The 16,278-nt window shown below is 62.3% G+C and overlaps 1 protein-coding gene across 2 annotated transcripts; it reads left to right on the top strand.

Annotated features, from left to right (window-relative positions):
* Positions 1-1,744: 1,744 nt before the first annotated feature.
* On the top strand, positions 1,745-14,810 carry TRIM67 (tripartite motif containing 67). 2 transcript variants are annotated; one of them, XM_029047400.2, is made up of 11 exons: positions 1,745-2,464; positions 2,614-2,820; positions 4,891-4,986; positions 5,624-5,746; positions 8,417-8,527; positions 9,113-9,272; positions 9,667-9,812; positions 10,782-10,920; positions 11,446-11,749; positions 12,333-12,495; positions 13,854-14,810. In XM_029047400.2, exons 1-11 carry the CDS (start codon positions 1,745-1,747, stop codon positions 13,917-13,919), a joined length of 2,235 nt encoding a protein of 744 aa, XP_028903233.1. In that variant the 3' UTR covers positions 13,920-14,810. The 2 variants fall into 2 exon arrangements, with proteins under 2 accessions (XP_028903233.1, XP_028903232.1); XM_029047399.2 differs by having other exon boundaries at positions 1,745-2,548.
* Positions 14,811-16,278: the final 1,468 nt, after the last annotated feature.

Below are 16,278 nucleotides of genomic sequence, written 5' to 3'. Positions count from 1 at the left end.
GTTCCGTGTTCGGTAGTATTCATCGAGCCCGCCCCCCTCCGCCCCCCCGGCTGCAGAGCACCCCTTCCAACATGTGGAAGAGTAAAACAGAATGAGTAGCCGTGAGCCCGCCCCCAGGGAGCTGACGGACAGTCTAGCGGGGGAGTCCGACGCCAGTAATTCCCGATGGAAGGAAGGAAGGAAGGAAGAAGAGAGTGGAAAGATGGGTGTGTGTGTGTGTGTGTGTGTGTGTGTCTGTGTGTAGAAGTGTGGGCGCAGCCTGGGCCCAGCCCGAGTCGCCCCCAACCGCGGAGTCTGCGGGGAGGCCTCCGCCCCTCGGGCTTTTTCATTCACAAAATCCCGCCCCCCTCTCCCCCTCCATACCTTTCCCCTCCCGTTACCCCCAGCGTAAGGTCCCCTCTCGGGCGCCTGGGTCCCCCTGTCCTTCAACCGTTCACCCCTCTACAACGCGGGAAGAGGGGGGAAGAGGGGGAAGAGGGCGGGATCCTCCGATTCGGTCTCGGGGGGCCATGGGGGTCCCGCCCCCCCCCAACCCCTGCATTTGGCTTGCCTCCTCGGGTACCGCCGAGGGCTCCCCAAGCCCCGCAGTTGTCTGTCGGCTAGGAAAATGGCCACGGCGCGGAGGAGGAGGAGGGGGAGGAGGAGGGGCTGGGGAAGGACGGGGAGGAGGAGGGGATGGAGAGGGGAGAAGGAGGGGAGGAGGAGGGGAGGAGGAGGGGAGGGGCTCCCCCGGCCTCCCACGGAGGAACCCACCCTGCCGGACGAACCTCCCGCCCGGCCCAGGTCAGTGTCGCTGAGGAGGGGGCGCCCAACACGCTCCTTCTCCTCCACTCCCTGTCTCCTCTCCTCCTCCTCCTCCTCCTCCTCCTCCTCCTCCCCCGTCTCCTCTCCTCCTCTTCCTCCCCTCCTTGTCTCCTCTCCTCCTCCTCCACCCCCTGTCTCCTCTCCTCCTCCTCCTCCTCTTCCTCCCCTCCCTGTCGCCTGTCCTCTTCCTCCTCCTCCACCCCTCCTTGTCTCCTCTCCTCCTCCTCCTCCTCTCCTCCTCCTCCTCCTCTCCTCCTCCTCCTCCTCCTCCTCCCCTCCTCCTCCTCCTCGCCGTCCTCGTCGTCCTCATCCTCGTCCCCCTCCCGCCGCCGCGTCCAGCTGCTGCAGCGGCCGCCGCCCGCCGCCTCCTCCGGCCGGTCCCGGCCCGGGTGCCCCCCTTTCCGCTCCCCCCGGTCCGGTCCGGTCCGGCCCCGGGGCCCCGGTGCGGGGTCGCTGTCCACCGTCCTCGGTGCTGAGGCGAGCCCGGTGCTCCCGCCCCGCCCCGGCCCGCCCTCTGCCCGCGCCCCGGCGGGAGGGCCCGGGGCTACCGGCCGGCAGGTCCCCCGGGGATCGGAACCGGGGCCCCGAACCGGAGCCCGGAGCGGCAGCGCGGGCCGCGCCAGACCCCAGGCGGAGACCGACCCCTAATCCCCGCCGCCACCGGACACCGGTGACCAGCGACCAGCGGCCAGAGCCCAGCGGCCAACGTCCAGCCACCAGCGCGGCTCGGAGCGGCCCGGCCCGGCCCCGCCCCCCTCCCCGGCCCCGGGTCACCTAGCCCCGGCCCGACCAGTCCTCCGGGCCGCCCGGTCCCACCGGGCCCCCCAGCTCCCGGCCCCCCCCGGCCCCCCGGCCCCCCCGGGTCCTGGACCACCCGGTCCCCCGGCCCCCCCGAGCTCCTGGACCACCCGGCCCCCCCGGGCCCCCAGCCCCCCGGGCCATGGAAGAAGAACTGAAGTGCCCGGTGTGCGGGTCCCTGTTCCGCGACCCCATCATCCTGCCCTGCTCGCACAACGTGTGCCTGCCCTGCGCCCGCACCATCGCCCTGCGGACCCCCGACGGCGAGCGGCCCCCGCCCGCCCGGCCCGGCCCGCCGGACCCGGACCCCGGCCCGGACCCCGGCCCGGACCCCGCCCCCGCCCCCGCCCCCGGCCCCGGCCCCGGCCCCGGCCCGGACCTGGCGGACAAGCTGAGCCTGCACAGCGAGGCGGACAGCGGCTACGGGTCCTGCACGCCGGGCCTCCGCTCGCCCAACGGCGTGCGCGTCCTGCCCCCGGGCCCGGCCCGCGGCCCCGCCCCGCCGCCCCCGGGGGGACCCCCGGGGGGACCCCCGGCCCCCGGCCCCGGCGCCGGCTCCATCACCTGCCCGCAGTGCCACCGCAGCGCCTCCCTCGACCCCCGCGGCCTCCGCGGCTTCCGGCGCAACCGGCTGCTGGAGGCCATCGTGCAGCGCTACCGCCAGGCCCGGGGGGCCCCGGGGCCCGGGCCCCCGCCCCCCGCCGGCCCCGCCGCCCCCGCCGCCCCCGCCGCCTGCCAGCTGTGCGACCGCCGGCCCCCGGAGCCCGCCGCCGCGCTCTGCCAGCAGTGCCGCGTGCTCTACTGCGCCGCCTGCCGGGCGCGCTGCCACCCGCCCCGAGGGCCCTTCGCCAAGCACCGCCTCGTCGCCCTCCCGGCCCCGGCCCCGGCCCCGGCCCCCGCCCCGGCCCCCGCCCCCGCCCCGGCCGGCCCCGCCCGGGACGCCCCCGCCCAGGAGATCCCCGGCCAGGGCCCCCCCGGCCAGGGCCCCCCCGGCCAGGGCCCCCCGGCCAGGGCCCCCCCGGCCAGGGCCCCCCCGGCCAGAGCCCCGGGACGGGCGGCGCCGCCCGCAGGGCCCCCGCCTGCGCCGACCACGAGGGGGAGACCTACAGCATGTACTGCGCCCCCTGCCGGACGCCCGTCTGCCCGCGCTGCCTGGGCGACGGGGCCCACGCCCAGCACGACCTCCGCCCGCTCAGCGCCGCCTGGCGGCAGCACAAGGTCAGGACCGCGCCGCGGGGGGCGGGCGGGGAGAGGGGGGACCGGCCCCGGGAGGGGGGGAGGGGGGGCCCGGAGAGCGGCCGCAGAGGGGTTGGGGGACTAGAGAGAACCCAGAGGTGCCGGGCGCTGCTCTACCCACCGCCCCCGAGCCCCGCCCGGGGGTCCCGGCAGAAGTCAGCGCCCCTGTTGGCCCGGGCAAACCCCTGGGCCTGCCTCTCCCGGGACCCAACCTTGACCAGCCCCAACCCCGGGGAGTCCCCGGTCTTGGAGCTGGGGGAGGCCTTTCCCCTCCTCTCCACTTCTCTCCCCTTTTCTCCCCTCCCCTCCTCCCCTCTTCTTTCCCCATTCCTCCTTTTTCCTCCCCTCCTTTGCTCTCCTCTGCTCTCCTCTCCTTGCCTGTCCTCTCCTTTCCCCTTCTCTCACCTCTCCTCCTCTCCTCTTTTCTCTTCTCCTCTCTCCTCTCCTCCCCCTCCTGTCCCCTGCTCTCCTTTCCCATTCTCTCCTCTTTTCTCTCTCCTTTCTCCTCTTTTCTCCTCCCCTCGCCATCCTGTCCTCTGCTCTCCCTTCCCCTTCGCTCCCCTTTCCTCCTCTCCTCTTTTCTCTTCTCTCTCCTCTTTTCTCCTCTCCTCTCCTCCCCTGACCTGTCCTCTCCTGTCCTGTCCTGTCCTGTCCTCTCCTCTCCCCTTCTCTCCCCTTTCCTCCTCTTCTCTTTTCTCTTCTCCTCTCTCCTCTTTTCTCCTCTCCTTCCCTATCCTGTCCTCTCCTCTCCCTTTCTCTCCCCTTTCCTCCTCTCTTCTTTTCTCTTCTCCTCTCTCCTCTTTTCTCCTCTCCTTCCCTGTCCTGTCCTCTCCTTTCCCCTTCTCTCCCCTTCCTCCTCTCCTCTCCTCCCCATCCTCTCCTCTCCTTTCCCCTTCTCTCCCCTTTCCTCCTCTCCTCTTTTCTCTTCTCTCTCCTCTCCTTTCCCCTCCCCTCCTCTCCTCTCCCCTCCCCTAGTCTCCCCTCCTCTCCCCTCCCCTAGCCTCCCCTCCCTCCTCTCCCCTCCTCTTCTCCTCTCCCTGAGGATCTAGAAATCGGGACTGAATCTCAGCTCCTGCTGGGTGTGGAGTATGATACCGAGCGCGATACCGAGCGCTTGGGTGACTCCAATAGAGTTAGTTGACATGATCTCTGCCCTCAAGGAGTCGACAGTCTAGCGGGGGAGGCAGGCGCTAAAATAAATTACAGATAGGAGGGTAAAGATTGCAAAGATGGTTATGTGGATTTATTAAGTGCTTAAATGGCAGAGCGTGTATGTCATTGTTGGTGAGAGCCGAAGAGCGGCTTCCCAACGCACAGGACTTTGCTCAGGCCGCTACCCTGGTGGTCCCCGTTTCCGTGGCTGTTGGACTTGGAGGCGTGAGAAGCCTGAAACTGCTTCTCCACCCCCAGTGGACCCTGCAGCCTATCTCTTCTTTTCTTTTCTTTTGAATGTATCCCTGTCCTCCATCTTTTATGCTGAATTTTCTGTTTTTATTGTTTCATTTTTTCCCCTTATGTGTCTGTGGCTAGTCCCCTTTCCCCCCTCAACCTTAAATCGGGAACCTCAATCTAAGAGACAGGGACCCTGTCTGATTCTGACCCGTGGATTCTTGGCCAGTGCTGACTTCTGTGTTTTGCACACAAAAAGTGCTAAATAAATCCTAGTACTCCTCATACTCTTATTACCGCTGCTGCTACTAAGTGAAGAGGTGGCCCCAGATTGCCGTGGTGATCGTCGGGAGGGTTTGACCGAGTCGCGTCATAGCACCTTCTGGGGACAGAGTGCTGTACCGAAGGGCATTCACTGAAGCTCAGGGCTGAAGCCGGGATGGGAGGGGGAGACTGTGGGGGCTGGCGAAGCTGTGACTGACATTTCCGGATCCAGAGAGGAGAGGCCAGTGGATCTGATGTGTCGGGGTTTGGGGGAGGTGGAGAGGTGGTCTGTGTCTCTGATGTGCCTGTCTCTGGGGTGGGGGGAGGAGGGGCCCGCGACTCTGTTCAGAGGGTAGGGGTCCGTATCGCTGATGTCCGTGTCCGGGCGTCTCTCTGTAGGCTCAGCTCTCCCAGGCCTTGAATGGGGTTTCCGACAAAGCAAAGGAAGCAAAAGAATTTCTGGTTCACCTGAAGGATATTCTGCAGCAGATCCAGGTGACTGCATGCAGGAGTTTGGGGGTCTGAGAGTAGGGGAGAAGGCCCCGGGGGAGAGGGGAGCCTCCACTCAAGAAAGGGCGACACTGTCCGGGTGCCAACTGGGTCGGACTGCGGTACCGGGCACCGACGCTCACTTTGTGCCGAGCCCTGTACTGGGCACCTGTGGACTGCAGAGCACTGTGCTGGATGCTTCAACCAGAGTAGAAAACACTGGGGAGATGTCAGTCTTTGCGGCGCTCCCTGGACACCGATGGTTAAAAGACTAAGTGTAGCTACAAATGCCAAAAACAAAATTAAGCCATTAAATACAACCCCTCCCCCCAAAAAAACAACAACAACAACAGGGTCGAGCCCCAAGGCATGCTGTTGTGATGATCTGACCAGGGAGATGGGCCAGGGATGGCCTCAGAGACTTCTCAGGAGGCTTTGCGGTAGAGAGGGTTGCGATTAGGGGGCTTTGAATGGGGAGGGGGTGCCAGGCTGGGCGAGGGGATCGGGTAAGCCAAGGGCTGGAGAAAGAGTCGACAGTGAGGGTACGGCCAGGAGGACGGAAGAGAGCGAGCCGGGGTGGAGCGGGAGGAGGGTCCGGACGGGGGAGAGAAGGTTCTTCTGACCGAGGCCCCGCTGTCCCCAGGAGAACAGTCTGGACTACGAGGCCTGTCTGGTCGCTCAGTGCGATGCCCTGGTCGACGCTCTGACCCGCCAGAAGGCCAAGCTGCTCACTAAAGTCACCAAGGAGCGGGAGCACAAGCTGAAGGTGAGGGTCACTCTCTTCCTGGAGACGGACAGGCCCGGGATGTCCCTGGAGCCCGCGGTGCCTGGCGAACAGAGAGCTGGGGCCAGGAGGGAGGGGTGGGCAAGTTAAGGATTGACCTCGGCGGGCTTCAGGGCACTGAAACAGATGCACAGAGATGGAGGAACAGGCAGAGTCCGGTCGGGACCACCCGGTCGGCAGGGGCCCGGGGCCTGGGGCCCGCTCAGGCCAAAGCCATCTCCACTTCTCTGAGCCCCCGGGGGGGATGGTCAGTTGAATGCCCACGTATGCACTAAGCTTATTGCTACTTCTTGGTTTATCCTCCTTAAATGTTAAATACCTGTAAAACTCTCTATATGAAACTCCTGGAGAACCTCCAGTGGTTGCCCATCCACCTCCACATTTTTTTATGGTATTTGTTCAGCGTTACCTATGTGTCAAGCACTGTTCTCAGCGCCAGGGTAGAGATAAGTGAATCTTTGGACACAGTCCCTGTTCCTCATGGGACTCACAGTCTAAGTAGGAGGGAGAATGGGAGAACTGAGGCACAGAGAAGTTAAGTGACTTGCCCAGGGTCTCGCAGCAAACGTCTGGCAGAGCTGAGAGTAGAACCCAGCTCCGCTGACTCCCAGGCCCGTGCTCCTTCCACGAGGCCGTGCTGCTTCTCCACATCAGAGAGAAACTCCTCCTCATTGGCTTTAAACCATTCAATCACTTTGCTCCCTCCTATCTCCCCTCCCTGATTTCCTACTACAACCCAGCCCACACGCTTCGCTCCCCTAATGCCAACCTACTTACTGTACCTCGATCTCACCTATCTCGCTGCCAGCATCTCGCCCACGTCCCACTTCTGGCCTGGAACTCCTTCCCCGTTCACATTCGACAGACAGTCACTCGCCCCACTTTCAAAGCCTTAGGAAAAGCACATCACCTCCAAAAGGCCTTCCCTTACTATGCCCTCATTTCCCCGACTCCCTCTCCCTTCTGCAAAGCCCTTTACTCACCACCCCCTCAGCCGCACAGCACTTGGGGGCGTATCTGTAGATTATTCACTATTTTATTGATTTATATTAAAGTCTGTCTCCCCCTTTATGCGGTAAGCTCCTTCTGAGCGGGGAATCTGTCTACCGACTCTTTTATATCGTACTGCTCCCAAGCATTTAGAACAGTGCCCCGTTCATAGGAAGTGCTCAGTAAATCAATCGTATTTATTGAGTGCTTACTGTATGCAGGGCACTGTACTAAGCCCTAGGGAGAGTACGAACAACAATATAAATATAATTGATTGATTGATTGATTGATTGATTGATTGATTCCTAAAGCCCAGCTCCTCTAGGAGGGGACCCGGAGAGGTTTCCCAGCGTGGACACCTCCAAGTCAGCAGGTGAAACAGAACATCTGGTTGGGCTCCCAGGGAGTGCACCAACCTCCCGGCTCCTGAATTTAAAGCCCGACTTGGTGATTGCCTGGCATCTGGAAGAATACTGGGAAATCAATCAATCGGGGGTATTTATAAGCACTTACTGTGTGCAATCAATGGTATTTATTGAGTGGTTAGTATGTGCTTTGTCAATACCATGGTAATTATTACTCCTGAAATCAATTATGGCGTGAAGGGCTTACTTGGTGCTAAGCACTCTGCCTTCCTCTCCACCTCCAATCTAACACTATGAGCCCGTGGCTGGGTAGGGATCGTCTCTGTTTGTTGCTGAACTGTACTTTCCAAGTGCTCAGTACAGTGCTCTACACACAGTAAGCGCTCAATAAATACAATTGAATGAATGATGCCCTTCCCCCTCAGTTTTGCCCAACCACGTCTCTCTCCACTTCAGAGCCTCTCCAAAAGCCGGAGGCCTTCCTCAATTCGTTCCGCTCACCCCCTCTTCACCTCAGCCTTCCGGGCGGTGTCTCCCCGTCAGCCGTTTCGACCGGTGATTTTTATTTCTTGAGCACGTACTCTGTGCGGAGCACCGTTGGCTGCGCTTGGGAGAGTACAATACAAAAATAATAATGATGATGGTATTTGTTAAGCCCTTACTAAGTGGCAGGGTGGATATAAACAAATCGAGTCGGACACGGTCCCTTGTCCCACGTGGGACTCACGATCTCAATCCTCATTTTGCAGCTGAGGTGACTGAGGCATAGGGGAGTGAAGTGATTTGCCCAAGGTCACACAGGGGAGAAGTGAGAGTGGGATCAGAACCCCTGACCTTCTGACTTCCGGGCCTGTGCCCTGTCCACTACACCGGGCCGCTTCTTCGGAGTCGGCGGACCCGTTCCCCAACCCGCGATGAGCTTGCAGGCTGGAGGGGGGGACGGGCATCAGTAATATAATAATGTTGGTATTTGTTAAGCGCTTACTATGTGCAGAGCGCTGTTCTAAGCGCTGGGGTAGATACAGGGTAATCAGGTTGTCCCATGTGAGGCTCACAGTTAATCCCCATTTTACAGATGAGGTCACTGAGGCACAGAGAAGTGAAGTGACATAAATGAAGGGAAATGTAGTTCTTAGGCCACAGGTGTGCACGAATGAGGTTCTTCTCTCCGCTTTGGCCCCTCGATGTCGGTGCCCCTTCCCGCGGGGTGGGGCGGGGCAGGGCCTGGGGGCGGGGGAGGCCGGGCCGAGCCGCCCCAACCGGCGGAGCCCCCCCGTAGACGCCCCTGGCCCCTTAGGTGGTGTGGGAGCAGATCAACCACTGCACGCTGAAGCTGCGGCAGTCGACGGGGCTGATGGAGTACTGCCTCGAGGCCATCAAGGAGAACGACCCCGCCGGATTTCTGCAGGTGCGGCCGGGCCGGGGGAGGAGCCGGGCCGTGGGCGGGGGTCGCCATTTCCTCACGCCCGGGGCCCCGGCAGGGTGGGGTCCTGGGAGGGGTCGGGGCCCGGCCCCCAGACCTCAGCCCGGGCTGCGGAGGAGGGCAGGGTCCCCGCGGAACTTGCAGACAAGCCGTGGCGCAGTGGAAAGAGCACGGGCTTTGGAGTCAGGGCTCATGAGGTCGAATCCCAGCTCTGCCATTTGTCAGCTGTGCGACTGTGGGCGAGTCACTTAACTCTTCTGTGCCTCAGTTCCCTCATCTGTAAAATGGGGATTAAGACCGTGAGCCCCCACGTAGGACAACCTGATTCCCCTGTGTCTACCCCAGCGCTTAGAACAGTGCCCTGCACATAGTAAGCGCTTAACAAATACCAACATTATTAGTATTATTATTAAGCCCGGGTATGGACGGCGATGCAAGTGAGCACTTAGGTGCGGACCCCTCCCTCCCCCCGGCCCACCTCTCTTCTCCCTCCCCAGGCCCAGTCCAGCCCCGAGGCCCCAGCCCCAGCCCCGTGGTGGGATCCCGCTCGTTCGTTCTGTCTCCTTTCAGGTTTCGGACGCCCTGATCATGCGCGTGCAGCTTTCCCAGGAGCAGTGGGTCAAGGGGGCCCTGGAGCCCCGAGTGTCCGCCGAGTTCGACCTGACCCTGGACAGCGAGCCCCTCCTGCAGACCATCCACCAGCTGGACTTTATCCAGATGAAACGTAGGAGTCCCCCCGGTCGGCCAGGGCCCGGTCAGCGCGCGAGGGGGCTTCCGGGCCCTCTCCCTCCTTGTCTTCTTCCCTCCTTCCTTCCTCCCTGTGTCCCTCTCTCCCTCAGTCGTAATGGGTGCACAGCACTGAACTTCCTTCCCCTCCCTCCCCCCGCTTTCTCCCTCCCTTCCCTTCGTATCTTCTGCTTGTCACTTGGCCCTCTGGGACTCGAGTCCGGGTCAGACCAGCCCGAGGTCAGACGAACCCTGCCCAGGTGCGGGCCCGCCCGGGATGGGGGGAATCAGGTCTCGGCCCCGGAGCCGGTTGGGGTGTATGGCCGGGGGAGAGGGGGTCCAGGCTGGCATTTCCCTAACGGCCTCCCCGTCCTGGCCCGGCCTCCCCGGCCCTGCAGTGCCGCCCACCCCGCTGCTGCAGCTGGAGAAGTGCTGCACCAGGAATAACAGCGTGACCCTGGCCTGGAGGACCCCCGCCTTGGCACCCGGCCCCGTGGAAGGTTACGTCCTGGAGCTGGATGACGGGGACGGCGGGCAGTATCGGGTGAGTGAGCGCCGGGGAACGGGGCCACCCGGACCACGGCTGGGTCGGCCCTGACCGAACTGGATTTCCGTTTCGCGTCGTAAGGATTTGGAGTGGAGGCGTAAGCTCTGTAGGCGGGGAACGGGTCTACCGGATTCGTTGTGTTGGACTCTCCAAAGCAGTTAGTCCAGTGCTCTGCAGACAGTAAGAGCTCAATAAATAACTGATTGATCACTTGAGGCATGGTGGCAGTGATCCCGCCCAGCCCTCAGGGGCCTGGGCTGTGGGCTGTCCACCCGTGAGGTGTCCCTCACTCTCCCCTTTGCAGCCCTGATGTTTGGGAAATGTTCTGGGATGCTTTTATTCGTTCAGTCATTCATTCAATGGCATTTATTGAGTGCTTACTGTGTGCAGAGCACTGGACGGGGGGGTGGTCTGGTGCTGGCCCTGTTCTGCCAGGGGGTCTGCCAGTCTGTCCTGAGCACCAGGAGGTCAGCTAGTCCTTCCTGAGGGCCAGAGGGTCAGCCAGTCTCTCCTGAGTGCTGGGTGCTGAGGCTTCCGATCAGTCAATCAGTTGAATTTATTGAGCACATACTGTGTTCAGGGCACTGTACTAAGGGCTTGGGAGAGTAAAACAAAATAATGTAACAGACTCATCCCCTGCCCACAGTGAGCTAGAAGGGGAGACCAACATTAATATAATAAGTAAAATGTACATAAGTGCCACAGGGCTGGGGGAGAGGGTGGTCACTAAAGGGAGCAAGTCCGGGTGATGCCGGAGTGGGAAAAGAGGAAATGAGGGCTTAGGCAAGGCCTCTGGGAGGACATGTGTCTGTTAGACTTTGAAAGTGGGGACACTAAGCGGCTGTGGGCCACTTAGAGGTGGCTTGGTCAGGGGGTGGGGGTGGGGGTGGGGGGCACTGCAATGCCCAAAGCCAGCAGGACTTTAAGCACAGGGGGAGAGTGAACCCTGAATTCTTGGGTGTGCAGGAGGTGTACGTGGGCAAGGAGACGGTGTGCACCATCGACGGACTTCACTTCAACAGCACCTACAACGCCAGGGTCAAAGCCTTCAACTCCTCCGGCTTCGGTCCCTACAGCAAGACCGTCGTCCTGCAGACGTCCGACGGTGAGCCCGCCTGGGCCCGAGGCGGGGAGGGAGGTTTGGCGGCTGGGCGGGTGGGGCCCTGGGGGTCACGTGGCGGGGGAGGGAGGGTCAGCGAAGGAGGTTAAGGACCCCAAGTCCGGCCCCCTGTGGGCCCCAGGGCCCCGGTGGCAGCACATTTATCTGGGGAGGTGAGGCGGGTGCCCCAGCGCCTTAAGACCCTGGGGGGTGAAGAGTTGGAATGCCCCCGCTGCCCTTGGAGAAGGAATAGGACCCCAGTCCCCACCAGGGATGAACGGGCATTCAGTCTATTCAGAGGTTGCCTCTTCCACCCCCGACCTGAATAAGGGAGACATCCCATCTGCCCGCCGGACCCTCTCCGGACCCCTTTTGCACTAGTAGGATCCCCAGGGGCCGGGTTCGAATGTGGAATCCCTTGGGGTGTTCTCATCCATCCGGGAGCGAGCCACCGGGCACCTGGGGGCTGCGGCCCCACCCCACCGTCACCCCGGGGGGCTCCCGACTCCTCCCTCCCTGCCTCCCGCGCAGTGGCCTGGTTCACCTTCGATCCCAACACGGCCCACCGGGACATCGTCCTGTCGAACGACAACCAGACGGCGACGTGCAGCAGCTACGATGACCGCGTGGTGCTGGGCACGGCGGCTTTCTCCAAGGGGGTGCACTACTGGCAGCTGCACGTGGACCGCTACGACAGCCACCCGGACCCGGCCTTTGGCGTGGCCCGTGCCAACGTGGCCAAGGACATGATGCTGGGCAAGGACGACAGGGCCTGGGCCATGTACGTGGACAGCAACCGCAGCTGGTTCATGCACCGCAACTCCCACACCAGCCGGTGAGCGGATCCCTGCCGGTCGTGGAGGGAGGCGGGCGGGGGGCTGGGGGACAGGGACTCGGGGTCGCTTCTTTATAGCTTAGCACTGAGGCCCTGGGCTTAGGACACGATGAGAGTTAACGCACCCACCTATCCCACAGCGGCTCCCTTCCTGCATCCCGAGTCCTTCTGGGTCCCAATCTGCTCTTTCTGCCTCAGAGTAGCCGAGGAGTTTCTTCCCCAACTTCCTGCCCCCCCCAACCCTTCCCTGGGATTGTCCGCCTTCCTCGTAGATACTTCCTAAATTCCTAGTCCCAGTCCCGTTAGCCTCCCATCGGGAAAGGGTCCAGCGCCTGGTCTTCTCCTGCCCCCTTGCTAGGAGCATGGGGCTAGTTTGAGCGTCCGGCCTGCGATCTCCTCTCTTCTTCCACCTCACCCTGGCTTGCGCCCTTTGTCCCTCTCAAGCCGGGCTTCTCGCCGGGCCCCCGTCTCTCCTGCCGCCGGCTCAGTGCCTGGCACTCCCTCCTCCATGCCCGCCGGACAGCCCCCTCTCTTTTGGAACCCTTCTGAAAACCCCCTCTCTAATGCCATGTCGGTCTCCCAGGACGGAGGGCGGCGTGGGCCAGGGGACGACTGTGGGCGTGCTGCTAGACCTGAACGAGCACACGCTGACCTTCTTCATCAACGGGCAGCAGCAGGGCCCCACCGCCTTCGATCATGTGGATGGGGTCTTCATGCCGGCCCTCAGCCTCAACCGCAATGTGCAGGTGAAAGCTCGCCTTTCTAGGCCACAAGACCCAGCGGCACCTTGCATCTTCTCCCCCCCGCCCCTCCCGACCTCCTCCTTTCTCTCCTTCTCCCCAGTTCCTGAGGCCAGAATGAGGGCTGCGGCCATGGGGCCATTCAGTGACCCCCCACTCATCTCCAGATGACCTGTTAAAATACCCACAGCTGTCAGGCCGCCCCCGACAGCCAAAATCCCCCAACTTTCGGCCTTGGCCAGAATCCTCGGGCTTTCGGCCTTGGCCAGACTCCCCAGGCCTCATCCTCAGCCTTGGCCGAAGCCCCCAGTCCTTGGGCTTTTCCAGGTCATACACATGCTCTCTCCCATATTTGTAGATCGGGGCGGGGTGGGGCAGGGTCTGGGGATGGAGGACAAGGCAGAGGAAGAACCCCTATAGGAGTCTCTGCTCTGCTGGGACAGGGGAGGCCCACAGAAGCACAAGCAATCAATTAATTGTATTTATTAAGCGCTTACTATGTGCAGAGCACTGTACACAGGGCATGGAAGAGTACCGTACAGTAGAGTTCAGAGACTTTCCCTGCCCACAGCTAGCTTAGAGGATGGGGGGGGGGGGAGATATTAATATAAATTAATAAACTGTGGATACGTAAGTGCCGTGGGGCCGAGGGAGGGGTGAATCAAGGGAGCAAATCAGGGAGATGGAGAAGGGAGTGGAAAAAGAGGAAATGGAGGCTTAGCCAGGGAAGGCCTCTTGTAGGAGACGTGCCTTTGAGGCTTTGAAGAGGAGAGTAATTGTCAGATGGGAAGAGGGAGGGAGTTTTAGGCCAGAGGCGGGGTAATACTAATAATAATAATGTCGGTATTTGTTAAGCGCTTACTATGTGCCGAGCACTGTTCTAAGCGCTGGGGTAGATACAGGGATGTGGGGACCCCCTCCCCCGGCCCCGGCTGAGGAGAGACCCGGGGCAGGTGTGCAGGTCAGCGCAGAAAGGTCACATGAGGAATCTTCAGGGCTCCCAGAGTGACTAGGGCCGGGGCAAGCTGGGAAGGCTGCACGGATGAGGTGAGGGGTGGGGCCTCATCTAGAACTTCCAGCTCCTGGGAACCAGGTGGGGAGACAGATGTATGTGCTGGAAACAAGGGGAAATAGTGGTCTCAGTTGTGGGGGTGAAACCGTTGTCTGGGCCGGGCTCCCAACCTCACCCTCCCCTGGGCTCCAACCAGAACCGAGAGGGTTCGAGTGGCCAGAATGACCCCAGGTCGGGGGCTTCTGACCTGCTTGCCCCACTGCCCCGAGGCCCCCTGCCTGCTCTCACCTGGAAGTCCCCCGGCTCGGTCTCACCTGGTCTCACGGTGGCACATCCCATCTTCTCTCCCCAGGTGACCCTGCACACCGGACTCGAGGTGCCCCTGCACCTGGTCCCACTCAAGCCACCCAGCAACTGACTGGTTTCAGCCTCCCCCGCCCCACAGCCCCCCGGCGCCAGCGCCCCGTGGCTCCTGCCAGGCAGGAGGGGCCCTGGGACGAAGACTCAGGTGCAGGGGGAGTTGGGGGCCGACAGGCCTTCCTCCTTCCTAGCCTAGATGCCTTGCCCTCACCCTCTGCCCCCCGGGGCCGGCCAAGGGGGGGAATCTGGGAAAGCAGGTTGTGTTGGAGAGACTGTGGTGAGTCTTTGGGAACTCTAGTCCAGTGGATTGAGCCCGACTCAAGGAATCAGGGTTCCTGGGTTTCTAGTCCCTGCCTCTGGGGAGTTGGGTGATGACTGGTCCGTGAAGAGTGACAAGAGGAAGAGTCAGGGGTGTCGGAGGGGCCGGACTGGGTCGCCAAAGGGAGAGTCGGAGATGGAGAGTGGAGAGTCAAGGGCGTTGAATGCTCTGCGCTGGGTCACCGAGGGAGAGTCACGGGTTTTGCATGGTCTGTGCTGGATCACAGAGGGGGAGAGTCAGTGGGGAGGGGGAAAAGAGGTTGATTTTCCTCGCCCTCAGACCTTTCTGTAGAGCCAGGGGTGGAAATGCAGAAAGGTGATATCGGTGAGTTTTCGCTACTCCCCAAGGAAAGGCACAACTGGGAAGGGTGGGGGGAGGTTTTTTCCAAATCTAAATCCGCTTGTGTATATACTGGAAATAAGGGGAAAGACTGGTCCTGGGCAGCTTGAGCCACCTCCTCACTGCGGCAGCGGCAGCGGGCTCTGGGGTCACCAGTTTCCCGCCCGTGGGCTCTAGTTTGGCCGACGGGGGAGTCGAGCTGAACTGAACAGGGGCCCTGCAGGGTGGGGCAGGACACGGGGCCAGGATCAGGTAGTCCCGGAGCGGCAGGCTGGGCGAGCTGCGGAGCGGCAAAACCTCCCGGTAGGCTGGCCGCCCGCCCGCCCGCCCGCCCGCCTGCCTGCCCCCGGTACGAGACACAGCGACTCCATGACTTAAGCTGGTAGTCGGGACGGCTGTGGACTGGTGGACTGCCGCAGTGTCCTGCCTTCCGGCGAAGGTCAGGCAAGAGGTATTTGGCAGGTGATTGGAGGGAAGCAGAGTGGGGGGAGGGTGGGAGGGGGCAAGCAGACACAAGGGGAGGGGGGTGCAGGGGGACCACAGGAGCTGGGGAGGGACGAGAGGCCTGGATCACTGGCAATTCTCCAGCTGCTCAGTTGGCAAATGCCCCGAGGTGGGGGCCAGCAAAACCACCCTGGGGGGGCGAGGGCGGCTGCGGGACTTTGAATCCCGGCACGGTGCCCCGACCGTGGCGGATGCCCAGAACGGTGCTGTATTGGGTGCCGGCGCCCCAGTGGCCCTAGCGTGCACCAGTGATGGAGCCATAGGCTCCCCGTGCCTCTAGCTGACGGGCCCCACCCGGAGCACGGCCCAAGCCAGAGGCCCGAGGGAAAACGGGAAATGCATGAAGGGCGGGCCAGTGGCCGCCTTGGTCCGACTTGTGATGTGAAGCATGAACGCGTCCAGATTAAATGTTGGCAAAGGAATCCACAGCATCAAGAAGCAGCTTCCCGTCCCCGTTTGGTTACAAAGCTGCTTTTCCCTCACCTCTCCCCGCGGCCACCACCCCGGCCTCTCCGCAAATGTACAGAGGGCCATACGCCTGTCAAGTGCCCGCGTGTCTGTGGAGCAGCTGAGCGGTGACGGGGGAGTCGATTTCTTTTCTAATTTTGTATCAGTAGCTGAAGCGAGTTTGTATTTTTTTCCAACGGGAAGCACAGTGTCTTCTGGGGGGTCTTGGCCTGGCCGGATCAGTGTCTGTCTAAGGTGCGCCACGGTCTTTGCCCGATTGGAAATAAATTTTCTGGTCGCTGCCAACAGGCTCGGGGGTGAGGTGGTGGTGTGTGTGCTATCTCCCGGGCCTCAGCTACTTGCACCTTCTACCTCTAGGCCCCGGCCCCGCTGCCCGGCCTTTCCCGACAACTGGATCACGGGGATGAAGAGGCTCTGCGGCTGACGGTCCGAGTGGGGCCCGGGGCAGGCCTGTGCCCGCTCTGCTGTCCCTCCCAGTGGCTTGGGTTTTCTGGGAGGAAATGGGAGTTGCCCCGGGCAGGGGGAGGCTCGAGTTCACTCGGCTCGAGGGTGGAGGGAGCAGGGCCCGGACGGCGTGTGGGGAAGGGCTGGGATCCTGGGATTTCCGAAGGGCCGGTCTCGCCCCCGTGGAGCCGGCCGTTGAGTTTAGGAGCAGGAGCGCTTGGAAAAGCACAAATGGCTGCAGGACGGATGGCGTGGCTCCCCTAAGGGGACTCGGGTCCCGCGGGTCGGGCCACCAACGTTGGGCCAGCAGAACGCCTTGAGCTGCTGCACCGCAGGTTCTGAA

The sequence above is a fragment of the Ornithorhynchus anatinus genome, chromosome 19, assembly GCF_004115215.2.
Source record: "Ornithorhynchus anatinus isolate Pmale09 chromosome 19, mOrnAna1.pri.v4, whole genome shotgun sequence".
Lineage (NCBI taxonomy): Eukaryota > Metazoa > Chordata > Mammalia > Monotremata > Ornithorhynchidae > Ornithorhynchus > Ornithorhynchus anatinus.
This window is presented reverse-complemented; position numbering and strand designations above follow the sequence as displayed.